Here is a 19917-nt window from a genome sequence, read left to right on the forward strand (position 1 = left end):
TGACAGCAACCTGCTGCTGAAGCTGCTTCTCCGTCTCTGGATGGTGCTGTGCAGAGGATGTTCAGGGTTTTCCATGATTGACCGTAGCCTACTCAGCGCCCTCCGCTCTGCCACCGATGTCATACTCTCCAGTTCTGTGCCCACGACAGAGCCCGCCTTCCTTACCAGCTTATTAAGACGTGAGGCGTCCCTCTTCTTAATGCTGCCTCCCCAGCACGCCACCACAAAGAGGGCACTCTCCACAACTGACTGATAGAACATCTTCAGCATCTCACTACAAACATTGAATGACGCCAGCCTTCTGAGGAAGTACAGTCGACTCTGTGCTTTCCTGCACAGGGCATCTGTGTTGGCAGTCCAGTCTAGCTTCTCGTCTAACTGCACTCCCAGATACTTGTAGGTCTTAACCTGCTCCACACATTCTCCATTAATGATCTCCATATGAGGCCTAGATCTCCTAAAGTCCACCACCATCTCCTTGGTCTTGTCAATACTCTCCAGACACTGCCTGCCTGGCATCAGCAGTTACATACCAGGACTTGCAATATGCACTAGCTGCTCATACAACCATCCAGCTCCTGACCCTGATTGGGTGACTAAGCTGGTGCTACACCTTGTCCAAGGGTGATCTGCAGACTAGCAAAGGGAAGTGGAACCTTACATCTCCTTTGGTAGACATGCATGTCCACCCCACCACCCAACAAAAAGAACGTTAAGAACCATCTTTAAAAAAAAAAGCACAATTTAATCAAATTGGAATAATGGGGGATGCAAACAGCCACTTACATTAATTTTCAACTATATTCTCCTGTCATTTCCACTAATTCTATAAATACCTTTATGAATCAGATTAACTTAAAGATGGGAAGGGTATTTTTAGAACATTGATTATTTATCCATATTTATATTGTTAAGACTATGATATCCATGTCCTCCTGCATCAGTTGATGTTCTAACTAGAGAAGTACTGTACTGCAAGATTTCCAAGAAATACTTAGCAGTCAGTTCAGTTAATAAGTCTAGCCTGCCCTTGTCCAATGAAGTCTACCTGGAAGGAGAACATCTTTACTCACAGGCTGCCATATGATCATGCACAAAGAAACAAAAATGTATTTAAATGCAGGAGACAAAAGATCATTCTTGCAAATAAAGACAATTTGGCACATTAAAACTTCACATCATCTCTGTTGTGCTTATAGTTATCCCTTGGATTTATTGTTGCTATAACATGTACAATAAAGTTTTCATCCACATCTGTGTATTCCTATTATTACCATATTAAGTCTACTTTTATGTGTGTCAGTATATTGCAAGTCAGCTCAGCTATTGATGGGTCATGTATCTAGTTTCTGCCTATTGCAGGAAACACAAAGAAAGCAAAGGAAGACACCAAGCAAACCTTTTGTTTATGACTGCTTCAGTGCATGAATAAAATTCATGTAAATACCACAGAGGCAAGCTAATATCTAATATGGGTCCATTTGCCATTAAAGCAATAGCAGCAATAATTTTTTTTCCAAACATGCAGAGGTATGCAACTAAAACAGGACAAATCAGCAGACATGAATTAAAGCAAGTTCCAGAGCATGTTGTTAGCAGGCTACAAACGTCTGTTAGTCACAGCTTGCAAACAACATCTATATTTAAATCAGGACTATGAGAAATATAGAAAGAAAAGCTCAACTTAATCCATTTTTTGATTTATTTATTGCAGAGAAATTACTGAACAAACATTTAACATCAGTTCATCTACCAAGCAAATTGCAAAAATATGTAATTGTTACAGCAGTAACATTTTTAAATTATGCTAATAGTGAAAAAAATTCTAAAGTTACATCTTACCAGTTCCATTAAAAAACAATTTTGGCATATAAAGTACAGAACTGTGCTCAAAATCACCATGTTTACTCTGAGCTAAATAGTATTCATCTAGGTAAATACAAATTACAATATTTTGTTTAAATAAACAAGTTACTAGTCACCAGGAAGTTTCAAAGGGATAATAATTTCAAAATTTCTCTTTTCAACCTTGTATACTGTTTTGGAAGTGCACATCACAAACAATGCAATAAATGTACAACAGAGCAAAGCATACTGTAGTTTTGCAAATACTCTACATGAGTACTTCTATAACTTTGTCTTAAATGAAAAAAACAAAATTTAGTATGAAACTATTAATAGGAAATTGCTAAAAGTTTGGAAAGGTGCTCACTTATTTCATTGCAGTATATGTCCCCTTATATTTTTTTGAATTTTAACTCAAGTGCAATATTACAGTTAATATCAGCAGTTATTGTCAAGATTTATTTATCTCTGTAGTACAACAGATATAATTTTAATGGCTCTGGTAAAGGCAGGCTCAAGATCTTTTCTCGAAGCAGATATAATGGAGGGTCTGGTTTAAAGTCGCAGTACTCTTTTTCATCATCATCTCGCTTAGCATCCTCCAAGTTCTCATTGTTATTGTTGTTGTCAAAAGGATTTGATATTCGACTTGCAAAGACCTGCTTTTCAACCAACACAATTGCATCCATTCGTCTCTTGCGGATCCGCCTTCGTTTAAATCTGAATGGAACCCTTGGAGGAACTCCGTTATTTGCCTTGTCCTGATTTATTGTGTTTTTTAGAGTCCGACGAATGCAGATCCGAGTTAATTCTTGGAGGCTTCCAACACTAACTGAAGCTGTGGAATCACAAATGTTTTTAACAATTCACATTTTTTTATACAAACACCTACTGATATACATTAAAATTCAATTAGCTATTAAAACAAATAACTTTTGGAGAACAACAGATCATAGAGTGAGAAGGTGTTTGCTTCAATTAGAATTGTACTTTTACTTAACGCTATGAAGTCTGCATAAAAGCAGAACCAAAATGTTTTCTTGTTACCAAAAATATGGTTTTCTGTTTGATGTGCAGGAGAACTTAAAAACATATCCAAACTAAGTAACAAATCTAATAAATATATTCCAAATTAGGACTAATTTTATTAAAAGTAAATAAAGCATTTCCCATTTCATTGACCAGTGTAAATGAAGAACACGTAGTTGTCTATAGTAGTTGAAATAAAATGCATTAGTATTTTAAAATAGATGTTTAGATCACTATTTTTAAAAAATGTTAAAGGAACTAATAGAACTGGCAAGATAATTAAACCAAATGTGACCATCAGCACGTTATCTGGCCTCTTCAGAAATAATATATCTACAACATTTGACTGAAAAATCTTTTAAGTACTGCATAGCTAAAGGATCTCCAAAAAGCAGAGGAGCCAAAAGAAACACCACTTTAAAAAAATGTATGTTATTCAGGTTTCTCAATGCAACTGCCTCAAAAAAAAATCTGCTTCCAGAGATTGGCAAGTAAACCTTTTTGGGATACATTCCCAGAATGATCACAGCATGGAAGATCATCATTTCAGGTTCTCTCCCCATTGCCCTGCAAATTCTTTCCTTTCAGATACTAATACGGCTTATTTTGAATGCTGGATCTACTGCCACTAATACCCACAGTACACTCCAAGTCTTAGTTGTTTGCTATGTTAAAAAAAATCCTCATGTCATGTTTGGATCTGTTGCTATCACCTTCACTCTATCTAATTCTCTATTCTGCCATCAACGGGGGAAAAAAAATCTCTATTCCCATCACTGGTTCACAATGCCCTACTATTATGCAACACTGCTTTCAAAACATTTGCCACTTTAACAAATCTGACAAAGGTTCATCAACCTGAAATAATAACTATTTCACTCTGCAAATATTGCAGACTGAATACTTCCAGCATTTGCAGTTTTCTATGTTTAAACTCAGTTTCTCCATTTAACTGTCACTGATGTTCATGTTACAATGCTTTTAAAATTATCCACATGTTTGAATCATTTTCATATTATCTCTAACCCCTCCCATATCCACCATTTGTCTTCTATTCTCTCTCCCTCCCCTCTAGATGTCCTCCCACCATTCAGTGCTGTGTCAATCAGCTACTCTGAAAATTCCTGATTTGAGTTCTATCGAATTCCTTTAAGATGCTTCCTAATCCCCTCCAACACTGACCAACAGTTTACCCACTCGTTTGGCTTGGTGCCCTTTTCTCACTCTCTCAATTCTATCAATGATCAACGCCTTAGAATGTTTTCTGCATGAAAACAATGAGAAATAAATGCAAGTTGCTATTATGACTCAATGCAACAAAACTAAGCTGCCAGAGGAAAATAGATATAACATTATAATTCCATACAATATAACTAGCACCTTTTCACTTTCTTTCCAGCTAATAATCAGCAACACACAGTGCAAACATATTACTCCTCCTCCCAAAAAAGAAATTGATTGAACCTGTAGTGCTTAAATGTAGAATTCTATTCTAATGAAAGAATTGCAGTACAAATGTCATCAAGCCTTCAGGTAAATAAATGTTTTAAAACCAAATACATCTGTTAAGATTCATTTTACTTATGAGTTTAAAATCATATGAAGTGACTGTTTGGAGAGATTGATTTTACTTTGTGGCTGTCTTTTAAAAATAAATTATTGGTATCTCAGAAATTTAAGGCAGCAAGCCATCTGATCCTTTGTGTTCACAGCAGATGAAAAACTATGCAGTCTAATCCTAATCTCCAAGGTTACTGTTTGTAAAATACATGTTATAAAACATTACAACCACATCTATATTATATTTGCATAAGTAAGGCTAAAGTATTAAAATACTCCCAATATATGCATATTTAGGCTTAGAATGTGTTTCTTGAAGAACTATGCAATTCTTTGTTAGTACAGCTCAAAACAGGACATGAGTCATGACAGCATTCTCATTCACATCCACTGTAAACACACATTAGGTTTTGCTCAATATCTTTACAGATCAATTCTGGCTACTTTTGCCAGGAATGAACACACGAGTGAACAAACAAAAGTATTTATACTAACTACTAATAATGTGTGGCTGATGGTCAGAATGGATTAATTGTGCCTCGTAGCCCATCTCCATGCTATATGACTCTTTCATATCTCACAAAGAGGACAATATTTTGTTGCATTTTCTAAATACTCAATGCAATACAGTAGATTCAGTGAATTTCCAAGGTGGTCCATGAGATACCCTATGAGGGAATTTGTATTGTTTAGTGTCGACTTTGAACGTTGTGAAGTCTGATTGTGACTGGTCAACAGTAACCCTTAAAATGCTGCCAGTGGGAAATCAGCAATTGCAATGTCAAAGTATGAACAAATGAAGATGATCACAGCCTGGTCTTTGCATAGATTGAAAGTCATTTGTTGTATCTACTAGCAAGGGTTCAAGGACATGTTATTGGGAGGTGTAGAGAGAAATATTATAAGTATCATAAATTGTATACAAAAATTAGAAATAAGAGTGGAGAGTTTAAAATTTTAGCACATTAAAATATTGGCCTTGACAACTAGAAGTACGTAATCATCATTACCACATATGATGAAAGGTCTTTGATCCAAAATATTAACACTGTTCTTCTTCCCATTGATGGGATGTGATCTGCTCAATATTTCGAGCATTTTCTGTTTTTATTTTAGATTTCCAGCATCTGTATGTTTTTTCATATTTATTTAGTTGTAATCATCCTCTTTCCATGTTACTAAGATACTAACTAAACTTTTAACCACAAGCATAGTCACAATCAACCTACATGAATGCGCAACTACTCATTACAAGAATATTCAGTTGCTCCATTTGAAAGTAATTCATGTAACAATACGATTCTAGTATAATTAATTAACATGCACATTTGCTAACTTTTCAACAAAGCACAATTAGACTGTGAAATCCATTAAAGTCAAACATAACTGCTCAGGACTCACATTAAATTGGAAAGTCTGTTGCTCTATAACCACAAATGCTACTAAAACTCAAGTAGCTCCCAGCTACACAGGCCCCAGGCAAACTGGCATTTTGTCAAGTTAAACTGCAAGCCAGATGATCTCAGTCTATAAATATATGTATCATGTCATTTATGTGATCAGAAGTCTTCCAAATGGTAGAAAATACTTTGAACTTAAAGCCATTGAGGTTCAGTGCAATACAGAAAAGTTTTCATAAGCAATCATCAATTTAAATACAAATACTCTTCAACTATCAAAGATTGCAGTAAACCCTTAAAAAAAGTGACTTTAAAAGCCTTTATTTAAAAAAGTATAACACAAATTCATTATAAGGCATACAAAACTATAGATTGTTGTCCTGTTGAAAAAAAATCTAGGAAAAAGATTTCTTATATATAAGGGATCTTAACATTACAACACAAAAACATTAATCTCAATCACAGAATTAAAAATAATAAGTCAATTGCCATTCTTAAACCACAGGTAGACCACTTCAACATTCCAAGTTGTGACTCTTGTATTCCCTTTGCTCACTGGCAATCAATGTATCGTGTTTATAAAAAATAAATAGGATATAGTTATATGTTGCACCAATTCAGTTACTGGAAAATTAACATTTTCACTAAATACAAAAGACTATCACTAGACTTATCAGTCTAATAAAACTTACGCAATTGAACTGTTCGTACTTTTCCACCATCTGAACTACACGGTTGGATTAAAGGAGCAAAGGAGACCGCCAGAATTTTTTCTGTTTCCCAAGTATTCAATCCTGTACGCATTATTTTAGTTAGCTGCAACAAAGAATCCAGAAATATGTTTATCTTCAGTTTTAAATTAACATTAAGAGGGAAAATTTTCAAAGAGCAAGTCCCAAGCAATTAAAATGAACAAAATCATAGATGTGGGAACTTTGTTCATGTAATGTATTTCATTCACCATAAACAACTCCTTTAATGTTGAGGGTGTTCTGCAATAAAACTTCCTATTCTTGGATTTCTATGTAGTTAGCTAATCTAAACTCAAGCTTTATTATACCTTAATTTACATATGATCATTCATAGTACATAATGGGAACTCGGGCATCTCTAAAAGGAGAAAGCAGAGATTGGAGTGGTCAGTTCTTTTGTGAAAATAGAAATGGAGGTGGGAAAGTTGAACTCAGACATGGTGAGTGGAAACAAAAAACAAACCGGAGCAAGCTGCAAGTACTGAAGCAATAAGGAGGATGTTTAAAGATGATTTTGATCATTTGAATAATGGCAAGCAGAATTTATCATTACAAGCGCAAAACAATGTACTTTGAGGGTACCAATAAGGGTAGGACATACCAGTGACAGGTAGGACTCTAGACTGAGCATAACAAGGATCTGGATGTACAAGTGCAAGGATCACTGAAGATGGCATAAAGGCTACTTCTTTATAGTCAGGCATACAATACAAACTCTAGGTAGAACTTTATAAAAATTTGGTTAGGCAACAGACTGCAAACTATGTACAATGTTGGCCACCATATTACAGGAAGAATGTGATTGCACTGGAAAATGTGCAGAAGGGATTTACTATGAATTGCTTGGAATAGAGTGTTTTAGTTGTGCATTTGGAGCTGAGCCCGGGGGGGGGGGGGGGGGGAGCGTTTAAGTTGCTGATGCCTGATAGAGAGAGAGAGAGAGACAGAATTCAAAAGGCACAGATAGGAAACTTTTCACCAGAGAAAAAAAAAGGGTCTGTAGACTTAGTGTAGGGAGTTTAAAGGGATAAGAGGAAGAATTGTTTCCATGCAGAGAATGGTCAGAAACTGGAACGTACTGCCTAAGTAGGTGGTGGGAGCAGGCACCCTCAGAATTCCAGTATCTGTACTTGAATCACCAAGGCTACAGACCAAGTGCTAGAAAATGGGATTAGTATCGATGGTCAGCATAGATAGGAATTGAAGGTCTGAAGCACTCTAAATTTAGCTTCATGAGTGATAAATATGGTAAGGAAACAGATGCCCATAAATAGCCTGCAATCATTGTCAAAGGATAGAGAGGCACATAGACAAATTTGTCATGTAATGATTCATAAGAAAAAAAACCTATACATTTATAACTCTGTGGTCCAGAATCATCATGAGCAATGAGGGGTTGGTTGAGGCATAAAGAGGAATACAGGAGAGAACAAATCTTTTAGGCCATCAAGTACATACTGAACTTCAAACTGCTCATATAGACTAATTCAACAATAATTCAATTTTAATTCACCACACTTCAAGACCCCCCCCCCCCTCAGATTCTGGCACTCACCTAAACATCAGGAGCAATTAACAGTGCCTAATTACTGTACCAACTCATAGCATGGGAGAAAACTAGAGCACCTGGAGGAACCCTACATGATCACAAGACCATGTATAAACTCTACAAGAACACCTGAAGTCACGATGGAAGCCAGATTGCTACACCTACAAGATAGTATCTCTACCAGCTGCTCCATTGTAGACTTGGGTGAGCTTGATATAGTCAAGAAAGAAAGTTGTTATGCTTATCATTTCCATCTGTGTTACATGATAAATAACTGAGGGAATAAATAGATTTATCAGTAGATAGAACAACAAACACTAAATAACTGGGAATGTGTAGATGCAACTATTACTTGGGAAGAAAGGGGATGGGATACATAACAATTTACTTTGTTGAACCAAGGCAAAAGATAACTCGAGTTGAAAAAACGAGATAACTGTGATCATGTGGATAAAGTTACAAATAGCTAATTAAAATTTATACAAATCCTGAATGCATAACGTTGTTAGCTTGAATTACTCCAAATTTATACTTACTTTCTCTTCCAACGGCATGACAAGAATTCCGCCAACTTTTATGAGATTTTTCATATACTCTTCATGATCTTTTTGAACGCCTGCCCCACAATAGACTCTGTCATACTGTCGACTATCTGATGCAATCTCTAGACAGTTACCCACCACAAAAGATGGCTCACAGAATTCAAACCTAAATTTATAAAATCACATTACAAATGAGAAAATTCTTCTAGTTCAGTTTATCTTGATAATAATCAATGTTTCTTGGATTAACGAGCTATAGTTTGTTTGATACTATGTGAATCTTTGGCTTTCATGCACAAATTATCTGAAAGGGAGTGGAGATGAACTATGATCAGAAGATAATAAAGTAAGCCAGTGCAGAAAAAATGGCTCACACATACATATAGGAAGTGAACACAAGTGTAAACAATTGTAAGGATTATTCTGTTGTGTACATATCCAAATTATCTTTAATGGAAAAATAAGCTCACCAGTCTAAGAGCTAAATAGGACTGTCATATTTTAGAGGGCAAAGAAAACCAAAAATAATATTCTATGTAAAGAAAGTGATTTTGCCAAAAGCTGTAAAAACTGAGCAGCTATGAGATGTTTGAGTCAATTGCTAATGCACTGTAGGCAGAGGAAAAGATTTTAAAATGGTCCAGTGCAATCTCACTATGCAGAAAATTGCAAAACTAGAGCTGCATATTCCTTAAGACTCAGGAATAGAATTAGAACATATAGCTCACTGAGTCTTCTCCACCATTCCAGCATGGCTGATCCCAAATCCCACTACAACCCATACACCTGCCTTCTCGCCATATCCTTTGATGCCCTGATTAATCAGGAAATGATCAACTTCTGCTTTAAGTATATCCACAGACTTGGCCTCCACCACAGTCTATGGCAGAGCATTCCACAGATTCACTACACTCTGGCTAAAAAAAATTCCTCCTTATCTCTGTTCTAAAAGGTTGCCCCTCAATTTCTGGCCTCTAGTTCTGGACGTGCCCACCATAGGAAACATCCTCTCCACATCCACCCGATCTAGTCCTTTCAATATTTGCTAGATTTCCATGAGGTTTCACTCTTCCAAATTCCAGTGAGTACGGGCCCAAAACTGCCAAACACTCCTCACATGTTAACCCTTTCGTCCCTGGAATCCTCATGAACATCCTCTGGACCCTTTCCAATGACAACACATCCTTTGAGATATGGGGCCCAAACTGTTGACAAGTCTCTAAATAATAGCCTGACTAGTATCTTATAAAAGTTCAGCATTATCTCCTTGCTTTTATATTCTAGTCCCTTTAAAATAAAAGCCATCATTGCATTTGCTTTCTTTAACACACTCAACCTGTAAATTAACCTTCTGGGAGTCTTAGCTGAGAACTCCCTAAGTCGCTTTGCACCTCTGATGTTTGAACCTTCTCCCTATTTAATAGCTTGCATTATTGTTCCTTTTACCAAAATGCATTATCATACTTTTCCCAATAATGCATTCCGATTGCTAAGTCCTGCTGCAATCAAATTGCTTCCTCAGCACTACCTACCCCTCCACCTATCTTTGTATCATCTGCAAACTTTGCCACAAAGCCATCAATTTCATTATCCGTATCACTGATAAGCTGAAAAGCAGCAGTCCCAATAATGACCCCTGAGAAACACCACTAGTCACTGGCAGCCAACCAGAAAAGGCCTCTTTTACTCCCACTTGCTGCCTCCTGGCTGTTAGCCATTCCTCTATCTTTGCTACTTTCTTTCCTGTAACCCCATGAGATTGTATCTTGTTAAGCAGCCTCATGTGTGGCACCTTATCAAATGCCTTCTGAAAATCCAACTAATTGACATCCACTGCCTTTCCTTTGTAACTTCCTTGAAGAAGTCTAACAGATTTGTCAGGAAAGATCTCCCTTCACAGAAACCATGCTGACTTTGACTTATTTTATCATTAGTCCTCAAGTACCCTGAAACCTCACCCTTAATAATACTCTAATACTTTCCCAACCACTAAGGTTAGGTTAACTGGCCTATAATTTCCTTTCTTCTGCCTTCCTCCCTTCTTAAAGAATGAAGTGACATTTGCAATCTTCCAGTCCTCCGGGACTATGCCAGAATTAAGTGATTCTTGAAAAATCATGACCAATGCATCCGTCATCTCTTCAGCAATCTCTTTCAGATCTCTGGGATGTAGTCCATCTGGTCCAGTTGACTTATCCACCTTAAGACCTTTCAGTTTGCCTAGGACTTTTTCCCTTTGTATTAGCAATGGCACTCACTCCTGCTCCCTGACACTCATGAACTTCTGGCACACTGCTGGTGCTTTTTATACGAGGACAGATGCAAAGTATTCATTAAGTTCATCTGCCATTATTTGTCTCCCTCCCCTCCACCCATTATTACCTCAAGCATAATTTTCAGCGGTCCAATATTAACTCAAGCTCTTTATATAACTGAAAAAACTTTTGATATCCTGCTTTATATTATTGGCTAATTTGTCCTCATCTTCCCCTTTCTTTTACCTTTTTTAATGGCCTTTACTTGGATTTTAAAAGTTTCCCAATCATCCAACTCCCCACTCATTTTTGCAACCACATATGTCCTTTCCTTGGCTTTTATGCAGTCCTTAATTTCACTTGTCAGCCACGGTTGCCTACCCCTGCCATTTGAGAACTTCCTGTGGGACAACATACCTATCTCCCGTGCCTATCTATTCATTAAATAAGAATGTCCTCAGAGCAGATGTGATGTAACACAAAAAGACATCACACAAAAGATTAAAGGAAAATTGTGAAAGTTCCATTACTTAATGAATTATCAACAAACAGCTATAACTTTTGTAACACAAAATACTGGAGAAACTCAACAGGCTAAGTAGCATGTATGAAGGGAAGTGAGCAGTTGACATTTCGGGTCAAGACACTTCAGTGTTCAGCACTGTGTTTTTCAAGACAGTTAGCAAATGCAGAATCTCATGTCATCCTAATCTTTACAATAATGGTGCACAAAGCAGTTTAAAATAATTTACTGCAAGCAAGATCTGATGGAGTATGGATTACATTGCAAATGGCAATGAAGCCAGATAAAATCAGAATGCTCAAAAATAAAAGTAAGCACTGATTTGTTGGTGATTTTCTGTATTATTAAAGGTTCTAAGTAAACAGTTAGAAAACAGTTCCAATGCAGAATCAGCTCCACATGTGAAACTTTGTTCTATAAACAGCTCTTACCCAATTTATATTTGAAGATGGGAGGAGAGCACAAGATTTTGTGTTTCCAATTGCATTACAACTTGACAATTATGCACATATTATTTATTAGCCTATTTTACCTGCGTTTATTTAGTGGAAAAAACAATATTGCTTGAGCCCACATTAGGAAATGCTTTTAATTGCCTGTGCCACAGTTTGGAATTATATTTAAGCAGGAGCAAAACTAAAGACCCTGAATTACACTTACAGTTTTGGTTGTTCCCTTAAAGATTATTTCAAAGTATTTTTTTGGAAGCACAGCACCACAGAATAGAATTATTTATAAAATAAGTGGTATAAAAATATTCCAGTGAAAGGAATAGAAAATACTCAGGCACTTCTAACCCCAGCTAGACATGACTTCTCCTGTTTCTGACCCCAACTCCTACTACAGTCCCAAAGCCATTCCATAGTCTGAATTGGTAGATTTTGCTATACATCCCCTTACACTCTGGACGCTGGCTTTCAGTGCAGACCAACAAGTATGACGTCAAACAATCAGATACCAAATATTCAAAATTCTGGATTGGCCACCAATAAGTATGAACATTTGGGCTTATTTACAAACCTTATAAAGGTTGGATGTAAAAATTGGACTTGCAATTATTTCCATGGCAAAGTCAGCACATAAACATGGATTACTACCTTGGACAATAGGTATTTTCAAACATTCAATACAATTTGAAATTGGTCTAAATTAATCAATACAATTTGTGAAATTTGCATTAAAACAAGCAGCTTTACTTTTAATATTGATTCACCCTTAATATCTAATCAATTAGAAATATTTAGCTCATGGTCTAGAGTACTCACTTATCAAAGCTATCACTATTCTTGATGAAGTTCTCAAGCTTTTGGTTGGCATATTCGACAACATCAACATGAAGCTCTATTCCATGATTTATTCCAAAGGGCCCTGTAGGCAGAGGATTAAGTTAATAGAAGGACTGCAGTCTGGAATGGAAACTAGTCTGCTTAAACTCCAGGACTTTATTGTGTCAGCAGTCAAAGAATTATAAAATAATATGATAGTGAATATTAAAGATTTTTAGAATTAAAATATCAATTTTAATACAGAATGCAATGGTATATGCTTACTAACCATAATACAATTATCTACAGTTACAACAGCTGCAATCGTTAACTACTAAAAGTAATATAAATGAAAGTGTTGCTTCACAAGTGAAATCAGGGAAGGTCGACAACAGGTAGTCAACACTGCCCAAAGCATCACCAGCAACATTACAAAGGATCCCACCCACCCTGCTCATGGATTGTTAGTTCCACTTCCAACAGGGGGGAGGCTACAGAACATCCACAACAGGACCATCAGACTCAAAAGCAGTTATGATCCCCAAGCAGTATGGCTGATTAACACCTCCACCCACTAACCCAACCCTTCATACCCCCAACCACCATCACTTTATCTTGTCCAGTCAGTCACCTTTTGTACAGACACTTCTGTGCCAAGTGTCACTATGGACTTACAACAAATGCATATAAGCTATCTTACGTATTTATATTTAGTGTTTTTTTATTATTGTGTTCCTAAGCTTGGTGTGTTTTTTTTTTGGTGCTGCATCAGAACCAAGTACCAATTATTTTGTTCTCCCTTACACTTGTGTGTTGGAAATGACATTAAACAATCTTGAATGCCTGTCTAAATTGATTTATCCAAATGTTAACCGTGATGACTTCTAGCTGCCCATCACAACTAAATTATTGATATGAACTGCAAGTTCCGTCACATACTAACCAAAGGTTTAAATGCAAACAAGAACTACAGCACAGACAGATTATAATGCAATACTGATAATATTTAACACCAGTATTTACAATATTTAATGCAAACTGGTCTTATGGAAGTTCTACATTATCTACCCAATTCTTGCAGTAGAATGTTGAAAAACACCCAATATGTGGTACATAAAACGTATTGGGCAAATTTTGGCAAGCCACTAACAGCAATTTCTCTTAGCTCCTTAACTTCAAAGAACAAAGGACAACTTGAATTCATTCAGGACCTTTAACATTGGAAAAACATGCCAAGGTATTTTACATAAATAAATTTCCAACAAGATTTTACATAGCTATACACCATATTTTGATATTTTGTAAGTTGACTAAAAAAAAATCATACTTCCAACTAAATTTAATGAAAAAGAGAACAAGAAAGTCAATAAAAAAATTAAGAACAAATCATGTCTTAGCTAACAATTGTGGAACAATAAAGGAAAAGGGTAAAAAATAACAATGTAGAAATCAAGAGGCACCAGCACTGGATGGGTTGCAGAAATTTGGAAGTTAGAGAGAAATGGAGCAAGGAATTTGAGGAACACGATTGAGACTTTTAAAGTGAAAACACTGCCAGACCAGGAACCAATGTAGATCAATGACCAATGGCCTCAGAAGTAAACAGGACTTAATGTTCAGCTTTTAGACCCAGGCTTGTTGATAAATGAAGTCTTACCGACCATATTAAGATTTGGTCGTCTTAAGAATACACTCAGAATTTTAGAAGATTCAAGTTAATGAAAAGGTGTTAGTGTAAATACTTAAAGACTGCAATTAATTGCTTGTTACTGTGAAACATCAGTTTTTTAAAACTATAGACTTGTGCTTAAAATAGTTTTTCAGTATGTGACTGTAATTAATTGAAGCCTTGAACTGTAACATGTTAGCTCACCTAAAATTAAGCCAACCATTGTACTCAAATATCCGGTGCCACTTCCAAGGTTCAAAAAGGACAATCCCGGCTGTAGGTCCAGTGCTTCCATTACTTCAGAGTAGATGCATGGTGCAGACAAATGGATATTACCATTTTTCCAAGCCAAATCTTTATAGGCATTATCCTTGTAAATTTCCAAGTAATAATCTGCACGATCTATGGCTCGGAAAGCTTGTTCTACTACCTCTGTACGGATATAGTGTGCTTCTTTCAGATTGTCAATTAAATCATCATTGTCTTCACCAGCACTCACAGCACCTCCCATCTTTTTCAGCTGTTAAAACTGAATTCAAAGACATTGTTAAATACTAGAGGACCAAAAACCTCAATTCAACAATACATTAATATTGAGCAAGACTACTGACATTGATGGAGTTAAATATTACACTTTAAATTGGTATATGCTAATACATTCTTCAAATACCACCAAAATAATGTTATAATTGGTGATACAAATCTTCATTTCACAACGTATATTTAGCATTTTATGGAAAATTTTCTATCAAGTTATTTTCAAGTAGCTGTGCTAATAAAATCTTCAATTTGTACAAAATGCATACATGGCAGGGTTTAATAAACCACATAAAGAGGTAAGACGGAGTTTGATTTCACAAACATTGACTTGACAGGTAATTGCCAACTAAAAATCTGGCAATGTCCTACTGCAATGAATTTTCCTTGGGTGAAAATGAACTGCTAAGCACACAAAGATGGTCTGCAAAATCAAAAAAAAAAATCCAAAAATGATTACTACCAATCAAAAAGTAACATTCTGAGCTTTACACGTGAAGAGTGAGCTAGTAGTATTGGAATGCAAACCATTCCCTTATCTAATTAATTACCAGAGATGGGGTAACAAATCAACAGGACCATTGTCAATGACTTTACATTCCAATCACATTATAAAATTCTTGAATTATTATCACCATCAACAGTAGCTTATTCTGAACAATTTCAGTTCTATAAACCTACAAGACAAGAAAGTATTTTAATGTACTTAATTATTTCCTGAGTCTATAAAATTTCTTTGTATTGTTTCAAATGCTACAAAAAGCAAAGAACTTAAAACATACTTATGCAGTTTCATCAACTTGACGGATAGGACTTTTCTTTGTATACTTATGGATCAGATGGGTCTTAGATCTAATACTCTAAAGCAAGTCAGCTGACTTTGGGAAATCCTGATCTTCAACCCCAATTTATTGAGTCCCGATGAATGGTCTCAGTCAGAAACGTCGACAATATATTCACTTCCATATAAGCTGCATGACTTGCTGAGTTGTGTGTCTGTCTGTCTTAATATTCAATGACACTAAACTGTCCAATTTTGCGCATGGTTAAATGAGTCAAGTCGTTTGGATATCTCACAAAGACAAGTAACCAGTCAAACTTTGTGCTATTAGAAGGATAGACTGCACTTTTGGAATTATGCCAATAGTTGGTTCCTTCAGGAAACAGGAGAGGCAGCAAAACTAAAAATAGAAATCCTCTGTGCATTTACATCAGAGAAATAAACACTGCAACTCTCCTATTGTAACCATCTATTCACATTGTTGCAAATTGGCTAATCATGATACCAGGTTAGCCAATGCTCCTGCACAGTAATTCTGAAGTTCACAATTCATTCCTTTTCTTTTCCAAACAACTCTTTCCAACCCCCACTGAAAACACCACTCTTCAACCAGTCAGCATACACGCCCTGCCTAATTCTTTCCTGTTCATTTGACGCCTCTTCAACATTTGTTACTTGGTTCTGGTGGCTTATACCAAGCAGCTTTCCTTCAAACCAGTAGCCAGTCTCTGCCACACTGTGTCTCACAATTATATATTATTTCAGTTAATTCTTTTAGCATTTCATAGAGGTATTTGAAAATGATTAGCAGGGCCCAATTAAAAACAAGAGAACTTTTGATCAGCAAATCTATAAAGTCTTTGAAAACAAGATAATCCAAGCAAGCAGATGAGCACATGTATCAAATATTTTAACTGAAGCCACAAAACTTTAAAAAAATGACTGAAGAGTGGTGAAGGCATACAATATCAAAAATTAATGGGAAGCCACTAATAGGGTTTTAAAGAAATCAACAAAAGACATATAAAAAGCAATAAAACAAATGAAATATGAAGGTATGCTAGCCTATAAAAGAGGATACCAAAAGTTTTTTTCAGATATATAAAGCATAAAAGAGACAAGTGTGGATATCACACTACTGGAAAATGGTAGTGGAGAGGTAGTAATTGGGGAACAAAGAAATGGCAGATGAAATCAATAAGTATTTTGTGTCAGTCTTCACCGTGGAAGACACCAGCAATATGCCAGAAATTTGAGTGTAGAAGGTAGATAAGTCACCTGGACCAGATAAAATACATCCCAGGGTTCTTAAAGAGGTAGATGAAAAGATTATGGAGAGTTCAGTAGCAATCTTACAAGAATTGCTAGCTTCTGCAATCTCCATCTTTCAGTGAGGGAGGCAAAAAGCAGGAAATTGTCCGCCAGTTAGTCTGACTTCAGCAGTTGGCAAGATGTTAAGAGTTCATTGTTAAAAATTAGGTTTCAAAATGCTTGGAGGCACATGATAAAATAGGCTGAAATCAACATGGTTTCCTTGAGGGGATAGCTTTCCTGACAAATCTGTTAATAATTCTTTGAGGAAGTTACAAGCAGGATAGCGAAGAGTCAGCAGAGGTTGTTTACTTTATAAGTAGCAGATGGAATACAGTCTTTCATCAGGCAATTGTGGCAGAAGGAACAAACAGAGAGAATTTCAGAAATTGGAGATACAAAGGGACAAGAGTCCAAGTGAAGGGTTTCCTAAAGGATAACTTGCAGGCTGAGTCAGTAGTAAGAAAGACAAATGCAACGTTAGCATTCATTCTGAGAGAACTAGAACATAAAGCAAGGATTGCTTGGACTGCATTTGGAATATTGTGAGCAGTTTTGGACCCTTGCCTAAGAAAGAATGTTCTGCCATTGGAGAAGGTCTAAAGGGGGTTTATAAGAATGATCCTAGGAATGAAGGAGCATTTGATGGCTCTGGGCTATGTACTTGTTGGAGCTTAGAATAATGAGGGTGATCTCATTAGGCCTCTCAATATTTGATAGGCTACAGAAAGAGTGGACGTGGAGAGGATGTTTCCTATAATGGGAGAATCTAGGACCAGAGAGCACAACCTCAGAATATCAAGACTTTCCTTTAGAACGGAGACAAGAAGGAATTTCTTTAGCCAGAAGGGTGGTGAATCTGTGGAACACACTGGCAAAAATGTCTGTGGAGGGCCAAGTCATTGATATATTTGGAAGTTGATAAGCTTTTGATTAGTAATTGCATCAAAGCCTATGGGGTTTAGAATGTGGTTGAAAGGGGTAATAAATCAACCATAATCAAAGGATGGTGCAGACTAGTTGGGCAGAATGGCTTAATACTGTTTCTATGTCTTAAGGTCTAAATGATAATCATTTTGCAATGCTGTTGGAACCAAAGACAAACTTTAAAAAAAACATTCAGTCTACCTATAAAAGCTACTTGTGTGATTCCAACTGGAGCACATACAAGACTGCATGAATGAATGCCAAAGCAAATCTCATTTTTAAACCGCACCACCAACTGCAATTACATTTTCAATATTGGATGCCCAGTTATAATTTGAAATCCACCAAAACAGCAAGCAGAATTTAAAAGCAATAGATCTCCCCTTAAATAAAATGTTAATTTTTAAATATAGTACTTAATTTCCAGAGTGGCAGGCAAAAAAAGATATTAGAAATCACTCACTTTTCATTAATAACCTACTTGAGAGGATCCAATTTGTCTTATTTTGTCATAATGAAAAAGCACAGGGACTGGAAATATTCTGTAGTCTGTCCAGCCAGTCTCAAACACTTTATGAACCATCCTTTCCCCTCAAATGTCAACATAATTTTCATTCAAATCTTCAGAGATATGCTTTCCCTGACTTACAGGAAAAAAAACTAATTATCATTGTGCATTAACGTGTGTAAAAAGCGTGTTAACTCTGAACTACTCGTGTTCTCTTACTCCTAAATTCCCACATGCTCTTGAGTATGATAATACCAAACGTATCGTCGAGGCAAGTTACACATTTAAGAATCTGGAGCTCGTAAAGTAACCAATATCATATCTTGTAATATCTTCGTCTAGCTCGAATGCCGAAAACTACATAAATAGTTTATCAGTGCTTCCTGATCTGCCTTCAGTTACCTTGCTGTATCGGGACAATGAATAAGTGCAGGTTTTTAGGTGATTCCGGTAGCACTGTATTTACATTTTGTGGTTAAAACTGAACCCGCTACTGCCCCGCCTGGCCTGTTGGTGGCGCTGTACCTCGCCTGTCTCGAGCTGCAAACATTGAGGCTGCAACACCACACAACGGGACCGCCGCAACGGCACCGGCCGGGCTTCAACATTTATTTCTTTCCATTTCTCTCCATGTCGCATCGCAGGTGTCGAGACGACGGCGGGCATAGGCTCGCAGCTTACCACGTCGCGCTGTCTGGGCTCTTTTGTCAAACTGCTGTTCAGCACTCAGCTCACTTCACCATGTAAACACTAAGCAGTGACGGCAGCAGGAAATGCGTCAGTCGCATGCAAATTATAGGGAAATATATGCTAATAAAAGACGGGGCGTCTGCGCGATGTGACTGCTTTGGACTGCTGTCCATTGGATGTCCTGTGTTCCGCGTTTCAAAAGTTTCTAATTTCTAATATTTTTACAATTTTGATATACAAACTGGCAAATGGCATTTACTGTATTCATAAATCATATATCCCACCGATATTGTTGATGGTGCTTTCACATTAAGTATTTCTCGGATTCTATATTTCAAAACGGTTGTTGTCATCTGTGCCCAGGTTTTGCCCTGGAATCAATTATTCAGTAAATCTTGTCTGACTTTATACACAATTTTCTGATATCTTCCAATTCTCTGGAAACTACCTGATTTCAAAGTTCATTAGTACATTGCCCATTTTAAGATGCTTGAATGGTGGTTCAGCAAGCACACTCCAATACATCATAGTCATATCTAATGTTGCCTCTAATTTCTTTTTAGAGCTGTGCAGACCAGCCATTGCTCTGATCAGAAATTTATTTATTTGGTTTTTTTTTAATACACGGCCTGAAAACTGCGCAGCACTTTAAATTTTTCAATTTGTATTATGCATGCTATAAATATTCAGAGTGAAAATTGAAAAGTCAAATGTTTGTGATTTTATGTACTAATTGAAGGGTATTATGAAATATGGTACAACAAAGGAAATCTT

The 19917-nt window shown here is 36.5% G+C and overlaps 1 protein-coding gene across 5 annotated transcripts; it reads right to left on the reverse strand.

The window, feature by feature from the left end:
* Positions 1-1690: 1690 nt before the first annotated feature.
* LOC132399841 (protein-L-isoaspartate O-methyltransferase domain-containing protein 2-like) lies at positions 1691-19231 on the reverse strand. Of its 5 annotated transcripts, none has more exons than XM_059980661.1 (6): positions 19135-19231; positions 14594-14918; positions 12721-12823; positions 8672-8843; positions 6527-6650; positions 1691-2683 (listed from the first exon to the last, which is right to left on the reverse strand). In XM_059980661.1, exons 2-6 carry the CDS (start codon positions 14898-14900, stop codon positions 2304-2306), a joined length of 1086 nt encoding a protein of 361 aa, XP_059836644.1. In that variant the 5' UTR covers positions 14901-14918; positions 19135-19231; the 3' UTR covers positions 1691-2303. The 5 variants fall into 5 exon arrangements, with proteins under 5 accessions (XP_059836644.1, XP_059836643.1, XP_059836645.1 ...); XM_059980660.1 differs by having other exon boundaries at positions 18979-19215; XM_059980662.1 differs by having other exon boundaries at positions 18920-19209.
* Between the last annotated feature and the right edge of the window lie 686 nt (positions 19232-19917).

This window comes from Hypanus sabinus, chromosome 9 (assembly GCF_030144855.1).
Source record: "Hypanus sabinus isolate sHypSab1 chromosome 9, sHypSab1.hap1, whole genome shotgun sequence".
NCBI lineage: Eukaryota > Metazoa > Chordata > Chondrichthyes > Myliobatiformes > Dasyatidae > Hypanus > Hypanus sabinus.

Coding starts and splice junctions, on each gene's coding strand:
- LOC132399841 (XM_059980661.1), bottom strand. CDS start 14,900: ATGGGAGGTGCTGTGAGTGCTGGTGAAGACAATGATGATTTAATTGAC. Junction 12,824..14,593: donor AATGGTTGGCTTAATTTTAG/GTGAGCTAACAT, acceptor CTCTGCCTACAG/GGCCCTTTGGAATAAATCAT. Junction 6,651..8,671: donor TCATGCCGTTGGAAGAGAAA/GTAAGTATAAAT, acceptor TCTTTGTTGCAG/CTAACTAAAATAATGCGTAC.